This window comes from Emydura macquarii, unplaced genomic scaffold (genome assembly GCF_026122565.2).
Source record: "Emydura macquarii macquarii isolate MOO-44397 ecotype Brisbane River unplaced genomic scaffold, CSIRO-AGI_Emac_v2 contig_2205, whole genome shotgun sequence".
Classification (NCBI taxonomy): domain Eukaryota; kingdom Metazoa; phylum Chordata; order Testudines; family Chelidae; genus Emydura; species Emydura macquarii.
Genome location: NW_027132342.1, coordinates 862,401 through 874,739, shown reverse-complemented (window position 1 = coordinate 874,739; position 12,339 = coordinate 862,401). Strand labels below are relative to the sequence as shown.

The 12,339-nt window shown below is 42.9% G+C and overlaps 1 protein-coding gene across 3 annotated transcripts in view; it reads right to left on the bottom strand.

The window, feature by feature from the left end:
• PTPRO (protein tyrosine phosphatase receptor type O) overlaps window positions 1–1,320 on the bottom strand; it is a 192,371-nt gene extending 191,051 nt beyond the window's left edge. For all 3 annotated transcript variants that reach the window (XM_067559141.1, XM_067559142.1, XM_067559145.1), the window contains exon 1: window positions 1,040–1,320. In XM_067559141.1, coding sequence (XP_067415242.1) covers window positions 1,040–1,120 — 81 coding nt within the window. In that variant the 5' untranslated portion in view covers window positions 1,121–1,320. The remainder of the gene's footprint in view (window positions 1–1,039) is intronic.
• Between the last annotated feature and the right edge of the window lie 11,019 nt (window positions 1,321–12,339).

Sequence of the window (12,339 nt, the reverse complement as noted above, 5' to 3'; positions counted from 1 at the left end):
CAGTTTACCTCCTTGCATTCCTAGACAGTCTCTGCTGATAAAAATCACTTGCCTGGAAAGAACTAAGTGAACTTATTGCATAATGGAACTTAATTACTGTGCAATTAAATTTCAATCACTCTCAAATGAATATCATATTGTCAACCTTTCAACGTGTTTGCTGATATCCCAGTAATGAAATAACTTTGCCCTGGCAGAACAATAGTCTAAACTAAAGCAGCAGCCGCTACTGCAGCCCGGCAGCACATTTTTTTGCGGTAGACATTTCTGATACACGCAATGATGAATTGACACATAAAAGGCCAGATGTAAACTGAAATAGCTCCAGGGATGTCAACCGAGCTGAGCTGATTTCCACCAGCCGAGGATGATGTTCAGCATCTCAAACCAGAATTTAAAAACAGCCACCATCGCTTTTCAGGAGCTGATGACAGCTCAAGTTGCATTGCAACGGCAAGACCAAAAGGGGTGTTTATTAAAGCACGAATGGTTACTTCGAAAATGTCTCTCTCCTCTTTCCCGTTTGGATTTCTCTCTCTGCGCCGAAGAAATTGAAGGCTCCTCGGCGCACACTTTGCAAGGGGCACCAGGAGATCAAACAATAAAACAGCAGCGCTGGTTTCTAAGTCTTCCCCGCATTCAAGGCAACGCGTCCCCCGGGACGAACAAAAAGCCCCCTGCATGTGCTGCTAGCGGCGAGGGGGGTAGAAGCCGAGAGCGACAGTGACCTCATTCTGCTTTCGGAAGCATATTCCACCGAACCGATTTGACGCCGGCTCCGATTATTCACACGGTTAACCAGCACAAAGGGAGAGGCGGGAGGGAGCAAACGTGACAAATCCACCTTTTTAAACACAGCCACCAAAGAAACCAAAAAAAAAAAAAAAAACAACCCCACGCGCCCGAAAGAGACAATAAGCCAAGGCGCCACCCGCACATCTGCCCTGCCTTCGCTCCCAGGCCCGGCGGGGGCAGTGCAAAGGGACGGCGGCGGTGCCGAGGCGGGGGGAGGCGGGGGCACACCCGATCGCTCCCTTACCTGGAGGAAGGCGACGAGCCATAGCAAGGAGCGGAGGGTCATCGGGGGGCCGCTCCCTCCCGCGGGCAGGGGGCCGCTCATGGAAGTGCAGGCAGAGTTCCGCAGCCGGGCTGCCGTGATTTCCCGCCCCTTCTTGGCTTGGCTTTTCGGGGTTTTCCGCTGGCTCCAAACTGGGGCTCGCAATGGCGAATCGCTGCCGCATCACACGGCTGGAGGCGCAGGCTCCTCTCCCGGGAGAGGCATCGTTCCTCTCCTTTCCCCCGCCGTGTATTTTACCGGGGGGGGGGAGTATTTTTTCCAGTAGTTTCTTTGATTTCTTAATTAAAAAGGGGGGGATAGGGGGGATCGATACTCGGCTGCGGCGGCTCCCCGCCTCCTCGTCTGGAGGTGCAGCAGAAGGTGGTCAGCTGAGCTTCCAGTTTCCCTTTGCTCTGGTCCTTCCCTATTGGCTTTCACTGAATGAATGAGGAGTTCGTCCTCCGCATTCCCGGCTCGGGGCTGAAAGTGACGAGCGGCCTCCCCATCGGCGTCTTTTTCCCACCCTCTGTTAGCTCCACCCCCCAGATCTCTCACATGCTCTCTCCAGCCGCTTCTCCTTGTTTCCACTGTTTAGGCCCCCCCCCCCCCCCCAAAAAAGGGCAAACAAAACCCAATGTATCCGCAGCCCTTTTCCCCCCTGCCCCGCCTCCCGCTCTGCCAAGGTCCTCCTCCATCCTCCCAAACCCGCAACTGGTCCAGATCCTGCTCAGCGTGGTGCCCCACCCATTGCTTCCCAGAAAGGAACTCAGCTGCCCCCGGGAGAAAACACAACAGGGTAACGTATAGGTCTAAAAACGCGAGTCTTCCCCTTGGAGAAACCCGCCCTATGTCGTTAATATCTTGGGATCAGCACAGCTACACAAACAGCTTCCCTTTCACATTAGGGTGATTTCAGTCTATACTTTCCCAGGGAGGTTTCCAATCACTTGCCTCTGTTGAACCCCATCTAGAAACTGGTTTCTATTAATAACTGTCCCACAGTCAGAGTATCCCAGAATCATATCTAGTGTCTAAGAATTATGGTCCTGATCCCAGTTTTGGCTCTGTGCACATGGACCTTTGCACCCCCCCACACACCGCAGACGTCTGTGTGGCTGCTCATAGTGCTTAAAGCACGTGCATAAATCTTTGCCAGATCCAGGCTTAAGTACTTAATCATGCCAGGTACTGAGCATCAGTGGGGGGCATTCAGCATCTTACAGGAGGCAGTCAGTACATGCAGCATGAAGACAAAATGCTCCAGTATCATTGCTTAACTTAACCCACTCAGAAAAAAATAATTCCATTCAGACCCTCAGGAGGAAAATGCTGTTCCATAATCTAGGATTCTGAGAAGATTGTAACATCTAGTTTATAGGTCTGATTCCCTTTCACATTGGTGTCCATCAGGAGTATCCTTATTGAAGCCAGTTGAGTTACAATCCTTGTAAGCATGAGGAAAATCAGGCCAGGTAATGTAAATGTGCCTGAAGCATACAGCAGAAATGGACCAATGGCACTGCTCTAAATGGACTTGTTATTGGACCTAGATCACTTTCTATTTTTTGTATGAGTGGTCTGCCATTTTACATTTGGCTGATACAGTGGCTGAATGAAATGTTTTCAAAGTTTGTTTTGTTTCCTAATGTTCCGGAGTCACTAAAGCAGGATGCTGCCTACTAAATTAATGAACATCCTGAAGATGAGTCCTTTAAACCGATCAATTAAAAAGTTGTTTTCTTACAGCAATAATGAGTTAGATAATAATGAATCAGAGTATAAGGACTCTGTTTAACTTGGTACATGCAATTTCTCTCCAATTTGCACATAATTTGGGATTTGAGTCAACAAAAGCTCTGATTTCTATGATTCTGGAGCTAGATGTGAGTTTGGGTTTTTTTTCTGGTGAACTAAGGTCTTAGATAGCGCTAGCTGAATTATTTCCTGCACTTGATGAGGATTAGTCTAGAAAAGAATAGGAAATTTAGGTAGCAGGCAGGTCCTGGGAAGCTGCTGAAATGTACAGACCTAGAAGGAAATTGGCGTCATTATTTCTTAGTTGCTAGAGACAGAAAAGGCCTGTTACTCACAATACCACCTACCAGTGCAGGATACAGCTCCAGTCAGTGTGTCTGGCTATGGGGGCATTATCTGGAACCAGTTAACCAGTAGTTTGCTCTTTCTTATACACAGGTGGTCAGGATGATGGTTTAAAAGAGTGGCTGCTTGAAAGACAGAGCTTTTGGGAAGATCAAATTCTTATACCATGATGCAGGGGAGTACAATGAACTTCAACACTCAGGAGGCTTTCTGCAGATGGTAAATTATTGTAGTGGTGATAAATACTACCCAATGAGGAAAAGATCTTACTGACTGTGCTTTTGGGGGCAAATCATTCCAGAAGTTTACAATCAGATAGCATACAGATAATATATTTGAGATGGCCTGAAATTAAGAGAAAATCCAAGAGATTTCACCTGACACTGAAAAAATCTTCCTTCCTTCGTTACTGTTCCTCGCATACTCTGTTAGTGTTGTTTTGAGACACCATCAAGGCAACAGTGAAAGAAAGTTGCATGAAATGAGAATTGCTTCGGGAATAAGGATACCTTAAGTAAGGGACTTGGGTAAAACTTCTATAGTTATAAGACTTGGGTAAGCCAATTTATATCCCAGCAGAGACTGGACTCTGATGGCTTTGCACCTTCCTAGTTGGGAGCTGGCAGATAGCACTAACCAGAATCCCTACAATGCTACAGACCATGTCCCTCCCACCCTACCCCCTATGCTGGGATTTGTGGAGCGGGGTGGTCCTTGGCAAACAGTCTTATAGTTTGTGCCTGGGGAATTCTCCCCAAGCCAAATACAAGGCTTTTAGGGCCCCTTTACACAACACATCCTTTTATCTGGTGTAAAGGGGCTGGAGAAGGGGTGAAGATCTCACTTGTGTGTCTTGCACTGCCACAACAGTGCGGTGCAACCCCTCCCCCCCACCTCATTTTACACCCTTTGAAATCAATAGGGATTAAGGGTATTCAGCACCTCAAAAGAGGCCCTTGGCTTCTCCAAGGATCAGGCTAATGTGAATATAACTGGACTCCTCAAGAGATGATCACTTTTAATTATTTGTATTAAGCTAGTCCCAAGGGACCATCCAAGATCAGGACCCTATTGTGTGAGGCATTATATAAACACAGAGTAATAGACAGTGGCTGCCAGGAAGAGCTTAGAATGTAAACAGAGGAGACAAAGGATAGAGGAAAGGAACATGACATCTGAGCATAGTGAACAAAGCGATGGTTGGCAAAATAGGGTGGTCTGTCATGTTAGGTTCACAATTTTTGGTGAATGGTCCCTGGAAACAATTGAGAAGCAATTGAAAAGTTGCAAGAAAATGAAATGTCAGGGAGCAATAAAGAGACACACGACCTGTTTGAATGAGAGGTGAGAAAAATAAATCCACATGAAAAAAAACTGGGAAACATGAAATGATGGATTTATTACTCTATTTTCCTTTTAGTGTCTGAGTAATAAAACAGAAATAAATGTGTGTTAATTAATAAAATAAGAAAAAATAATTAATGAGAACCTTTGAGATATCACATCTTCAAGGGGAATAATAATTAGAACAGTTTTCAGTAACAGAGTGCAGTAAGTTAAAAGGTACTGATGATGTCCAAAAATAAGTCATGACAAACAGCACCTACCTACCATGTAGAGAAGAAATGCCTACACTGACAGTTTGAAAGGCAATACAGAGTAAAAGCATGCAATGCCCCCACATCATCCTGGGGGAAAAACAGCAAGCAAGAGAGCGAGAGGGCTATAAATCAAAGGATTGAGAGAGACTCTGAGCCTCCACTCTGGCCCCTTTGTACTGCTTCTTGTAGTGTTTTAACAGGGCAGCTGGGGAACTCCTGACACTCAGAGGAAAATCCTAACTCATGTAAGGCTGCTGTCAGCAACTCTATGCCACCGTTTCCAGAATGTACCAGGGATGAAAGGTGGCATGCTGGGGATGGGAGATGGCATGGACAGAGCATGCTGTACTTGGGCAATCTCTATGGGAATAATCTCCCCTAGAAGCCTGTTACAAGCCAGAGCAAGTTACAACAACCCTCCCTAGATATGCTGGGCAGAGCGCTTTGGTGAATTGAGAATATGGGCCAGTGGAACCTGATAGCGAGGTACATAACCATGAATTTTATTGGTTATGGCATTAGCCTAGGAGTTGGGAGACCTGGGTTAAATTTCCTGTTCCACCAGAAACTTCCTGTGTGACCTTATGCAAGCCACTTTTGCCCAGATCTTTAAAGGTATTTAGGCTCCTAACTTCCATTGATTTCAATGAAGATTAGGGCCTAAATACTTTTGAGCTCTGGGCCCTAGCTTCTCAGTACTGCACTTCCCCATCTGTAAAATGGGTATAATTATATTTCCCTACCTCACAGGAGGTTGTGAGGATAAACACAAAGATTGGGAGGTGTTTTGAGATTTACTGATGAAAAGCACTATATAAAAGAGCCAGATCTTCTTCTTCCTCTTGACAGGACATTGGTTAAACTTCTAGAGGCCTGTGTCAGAGTTCACTAGGCTCACCATAAAATGGGAGGATGAATTATCTTGTGGCGCACAGTATCTAGTTATTCAAAAGCCCTGGTCAGGAATCTGGAGAAGATATATCAAGATTTTACAGGTAGTAGAATATAACAGCGTCAGCCAAACAATTGGGAAACATACACAAGCACAAGAGATTTAAGCTATCAGTTATTAATTTGATTAATGAATGCTAATTACTGGATACTTCTAGAAAACACGTCAAGAGCAAACCACTGGGTGAAATGGGTCTGCAGCAATACAATTATTTCAAATCATAAATATAGTCATAAAAAAATCTCAGTGTGTTCATAGACAATTTACTGTGCTGAGTGAATTTCACTCTGAAGGGCAAGAATTGGCAAATTAATTATCAAAACCAAACAATTTATCCACCTCCAGCTGCAGGAAATCAAGACAAACAGATTAGCAGGATTCCAAAAGGAGATTTAATCTTTATATAAAATGGGAGCACAATTTGTAGCTATACTATGTAGGGGAAAAGTGTTTTTATAATGAAATTCAATTCTCAATGTTTTGGGACTTGGAAAGATCATTTCTGGGTCAGGGAGAACTTTTTTAGCCCACGGTAGATGTTTGCACAACTGCAAAATTATAGAACTTTTTCTTCCTTTCCTCTGCAGTATCTATTACATACAAGATTAATATGCTAATATCTTAATTATGAAATGATCACATATATAGGCCAATGGGAGTTTTGTTATTGACTTGAATGCAGCCAGGATTTCAACTTTTAAATTGGAAAGTAAATTAAAGAGATTGAAGTGGATGGCTCAGAGAATTTTACAATATGGTGATTTTCACCTCTAGGATGTCTGAATCCAGTCTAGGTTGTTAGTGACGAAATGTTTTTATTCTCTTATAGGGATTCAGTAGTCGATGGGAAATGAGTTGGTCGTCTGAATCGAATTCCTAATGGACAGAAGTGTGTATTAAAAACCTCCCTTATCTTCTGAAGGGAGGCCATGGATGGAATTGACATTATTTGGTATTATTCTCTTCCTGCTAGAGCAACATGATCCATCCAGGGCACACTAGAAGAAGCTTGAGTTGCTCCTTCATATATGTACTTTTTGAGAGTACAGAGAGAGGAGAGAACTTCAGTTTCCACCGAGAATGGCAGAAATAAAAAAAAAAAAAAAAATCCATCGCCAATGATGATCCATGAAATGGTCCCTGCGTTAGCCCTGTGAATGTTACCAAATGTGTGACAAATACATGGCTCACTTCCTTTTTCTTCCTAATGACCCTCAACTCTCCAAGTGCCAAATGAATTAAATTGCTATGAAATTAGAGTCAAACAAAACTAACTGCAACAATAAAATCCAGAACAATCTGCATTTCCATGGCATTTTTGTCATAATTAAAAATATTCATAGAGCTTTACAAAGCATGAAATTGCCTCCTATTTCCATATCATGTAGTAGAACCCTGGCATCAACTCAGGGAGAAACTCCAGAGCACTAGGAGACTGCACATTATGCTTCCAACAGATGTCTGCAGAGCTGTTCAAGTATATGCTGAGTGCCAGCTGAAACCTGAAGCTGCTAAGAAAATGTTTGAGTGTCCTGATGCATTTGCATTAGACAGCTCTGACATTTTCTGTCAGTTTAGGAATCTGTGCTTGGCAGGAGGTATATTAATACAGCAGCAAAATAACATTATAAAGGCTTTACTAGAAACAAAGGTGTTTACGAATGCAACACTTTAAGCTATAATAATTAAACGTGAAGCTTTTATTGAACTTTGCATGGAAACTGCACCTGTCAAGTAAACGGTCAACTGACATTACCCAGATCATGAAATTTGGGATTATGAAATGGTGAAAGGAAAGTATTTTAATATAGTAGTTTTCAGAAATGGAATATATTCAGAAGAAATTAGGGATACCGTCACACTGGTTTAGCAGTGTATTTCCCACCCATCCAAGTAGCCCCACTTAAGTCAGTGGGGCTAATCAAAGAATAGGGCACGTATTCAGTGTAAGGGCATCAGGATCTGGATCATGGAATACAGAGGGATTCAAGATGCAAGAATTTATATCTGAATTATGAACATTTCAAAATTCAGGACAGAGTATTCAGATCTGGTTCAGGCTATTAAATGCATGAAATTTAGTCCTGGTTCAGGTTTGGATTCAACAGCTCTGCCCCCTCCAGACTTCATTAGATGTCTGCACCCAGGGATTGTATGCAGGCCTCCCTCTAATTTGGAGATTTCTGATTTTGGATAGTTTGTTGATTGGAAGGACTTTGTGATTTTTCACTTCAACAGGTGGATGGTTACGGGAAAAAATAGAAACTAACAAGTTCAAAATTGTGAAAAGCAAATTACAGTAGGTTTTGCTGTAAAGTATTAGATTATGGAAGTGCTCTAATAGAATCCATAGCCAGAGACATCTGCAGTCTCAGTCTCGTCATTCGGTGAGAAATATTAATGTTCTAATATCAAGATGATGGCAATACACTGAAAGCCAAAGACCAAGTAATTACTTCTGGCAATGAACAGGGATAGTAATGAGAAATGGAATCCTCTTGTAATATATGGAAAGGTACTTTATTTCAAGAACTGGAAGATGCTACTTGAACGATATTGAAGTCAACAGGAATGCACTGTGACCAGAGAAATGAGGAAGAACTCGCTGAAGACAAACAAATTGCAAATGAATGGACAGAAAATTGCAGTGTTTTAGATTATTGTGCAGCACAAATGATAATCTAAGTCTCAGAGACATAACAGTTTGGTTTCTGCCTATCATCATGTCATTGATCCATCCCACATGAATCAAAGCAACACATTAGTTATGAAGAAACAATATTGTGCTGTTCATCAGATTATTGATGCTACAGAAATAGGAAGGGATAGATGTGTTGCCACACTGGCAAAACATCTCATTTTTTTTGACTTGTTGCAACTAAAGGGGACGGTATTGAACTTTATAACTTCATCAACAGTGGTTAACCCCTGGCAAGAGACTCAACTTCCTCAACATGAAATCTCCAAAACTTCCTTGTAAAGATCTCACTAGCAGACGATATATTGAAAAGAACCAAGATGTCTATGTTCCTTTGAGGAGGATTTTAGACAGAGAATTGAATTGTTATTTAGAAATTAATGTCAATCCCAGAAAATATATTAAAACGGACAGAGAAATTTATGCTAAATCATCATCCATGTAAGATACATTTTTAGATGGATACAGTTAAAACTGACAAAGCAGCAGTAAATCGTCTACTGAGCTTTGTACTGGTGGCGAGCTAGTGTTGATACCTTGTATGCCATTCTACAAACTAGAATGAATGCTGCTGCACTTTAATACAAATGGTCAAGGAACGTTCAGCAGCATCAGTACAAGAAAATTATTTCAACTGTTAATAAAAATAAATACCTAAAATGATCGTGATATTAGATCCCGCTGTCAGGTAATTTATCCTGTGCGAAACAACATTTTGACTTTCATTTGAGTATTGCAAAAAGCTTCGCAATGTTAATTAATTAAGCCTCACAGCATCCCTCTCAAAGGAAAATACTACCATCTCCATTTTACAGACGAGTAAGCTGGGGCCCATCTATGTTAAATAACTTGTCTGAGTCAATAATTGCCCTGAAACAAATGACAGAAGGTCAGTTTCCCAGTCCCCTCACTTCCTTTATCACTGAAAAACACTCCCTTCAACTTTGAGTAAGGTTTTGCCCTGGCCACACAGGAAGACAGACAAGATATAAGGGATGTGGTTGAAGTTAGGCAGCATCTTTAATTCATCTACAGGTCATGATTCCTCCCTTAAGCATTTCCATCTATTTGGGGAGAGCTGCCATCAGCTCTCCCTGCTTCAATCCTGGGGGACCCCACTGCACTACCCTCTGATGAAGGTTAAAGGGCTGGGGGAAGGGGTTATCTCCTGCACTGTACCAGGTGGTAGAAGCCCCAACCCCCTTCCTCAGTTTCCTTAGGGGATGCTGATCCCAAGTCCATTTCCAGCTCTGGTTTATCAGGGAAAGAGACCCTATGTGGAACAAATACTTCTGCTGGACAATAGGGTCCCCTCCCCTCTGTGCCCATGTGCCAGTGACTAAGCTGAACCACTTCCAGTCCACCCTCACTCAGGTGGCATCTGTCCACTGTTCTCCCCTCAACCCAAAGGAAGGGGGAGCCTTAAAGGAGCCATGACCCGTTTCTTCCTTCTGGGCAGATAAAGACTCCTCCCTCACCTTCAAAGTTGTGGTGAGCATGTTACATGCATGCTCAGGATATAGCTACACTGCAGCCGGGAACATGCTTCCCAGCTGAGGTCGATAGACACACACTAGCTCTGATCAAGCTACTGTGCTAAAATTAGCAGCATAGCCAAGGGTAGCACAATACCGATGGGGTCTGGGCAGGTTGCTACTCAGGCAGCTAGACTGAACAGCTATTTGTGCTATCCCTGGCTACCCTGCTACTATAAACTTGCTAGTTTGAGCAGAGATAGCACAAGTCTGTCTGCCTGAGTTGGGAAGCACATTCTCAGCTGCTGTGTAGACATAACCATCAGTCTAGGGATGAGTTTAAGCACATAAGCAAAATGCACTGTAATTCTTTATGGGCCACACATATGGGAAACCACCTAAAAATATGATCTAATTAATACCTGTGTGCTGCCAACGTAATATTAGACATAAAGGTTCACATTTACTAATGGTATAAGCCAGGCTCATCTCATTAAAGCTGAAGAATTCACTGTGTTACACATCACTTGAGCTCCTAAAATTAGCAGAGAAACACAACGTCCTGTTTGACTTAATTGTTCTCCTCTGATGAATACAAATATGCCAATATTTAAGAACTGTAAAGATCTTCCAAAAATATGTATTATTCCACAGACATATTTTTCAGAAAAAATATCAATATTAATGCAGCACATTAAATCAGATCAGCCATGGGTTACAAAGTATGCTGTTCTGTGTGATATCCAATGCATTTACTTCTCTGCTAGCCTTTCTGAATAAATTAGTGCTCTTGCAGTAGAATAAAATTGGTGTCAAAGATATCTCTGCTGCTCTCTATTTTACAGCGAGCAAGGAAAAACCTTCAATTAATTTTATTTCCCTCTAGGAATATGAATGTCATTAGAAACTAACAGCAATTAAAGCATGTTGTTGCAAATTTAGTCACATTTGCAATGAAATCATTGAGCTACTGGAATCGCTCTATTAACCTACAACATTCAGGCAGCTTGCAAAATGTGTCTGGAAAGGATGATGGGAGAGGTCTACACAATTAGACACCGATACTGCAAGTCCTTGCAAGATGCTCATGGTGGTTGCACTACAGATAGGTGCAAATAAATATAGATAGGTGCAAATAAAGCTAAGCACTAGGCATAATTCTCCACAATGACTGGAAGAAAATCCAAACTTCTTGTTCACTTGGTAAATCTGGTCACTTGCTCCCTTATTTGCAAGAGCACCAGGTAAAAAAGAAGCAGGGCATTGATGAAGGATAGGTATGTCTGAGCAGGTATGGTCATAAGTACAGCTATATTAATGAGCTTCTTAGCTACCTACACACTCCTCTTTGGTCCTATTTGAGGTAGCTTGGTGGCTTCCCAGCAGCACTCACTAATGCAGCCTTTGGCTCCCCACTCTCCTTGGCCTGTACCTTACATTTAATTTGTCCTATTACATGCAACATTCCACACCCATGCTGTGGTAGGGCAGAGACATAGGTGCTACCAGAATAACTCTAGCTTTCACAAGGATCTCTATGTTTGTGTCTCTCTCTGAGACTCCAAGCTTAAAACCAAGAAGAAGGCTGCTTGAGTTCTTGATGTTCCAGAGTTTTGGGTTGAGTATATTTGCCTGACAGACGAGTGGTGAAAATATTCTTTGGGGAGGCTGAGAAAAGCCAGCTCACTGGGGTTGAGGGGCACCTCAGGCCTTGCTCTCCAATGTGAGTGGGTCAGGATCAGTGAGAGGGAGGTGGTGGTTGCACAGTGAGCTCAGGGTGCAGCAGTGGCTTTTGTCTTTCTTACCTCGTTCCCTCTCATTGGCTCTCGCCACTCGCAGATTCGGAGGAGGAGATCACAACATTTATTGATAAAAATCTAAGCCTGTCAGGGCCGTGTATATCTGTAGTGTCAATACACTTGAAATAAGATTTTGAAACACTGCCACCCTGTGTTAGGCAAAGATTATAACACTTGTAAAACAGACACCAGCTAACACTTTCAGGATCTTTGGGTTTTGCTTGGTTTTTTTGCAAGTTGTATGGTAAGTGGCAACTGACATCACAACAGCACAAAGAGACTGCTGCAAATAAATGATTTTAATGAAGGAACCACACACTTCACACCCAGCTTTAAATGCTGCAGTAACTGTATTGGTAGCTACTACTGTAGAATTTTTAAATGGCGTATTACACAGCACCGTTAACATCTTGCGTTAGGGATGAAACATTAAACACTCTCAGACTAGCTTGTTATCAAAAAGTCCCTGTGGGGGGCACCTACCCTGCACTGGCCAAGAGGGGAGAGCTGGGTGAGGAGCAGACAATGGGCAGGAGCGGTGGGGCAGTCAATCAGGACCCTGCAGCCTAATATAAAAAGGGGAGTAGCAAGCGGAAGCAGAGCAGGGCAGTCTCTCCTAGGAGCTCAGGGAGGGAAGACTGGTTGCCTGGTAGGTAG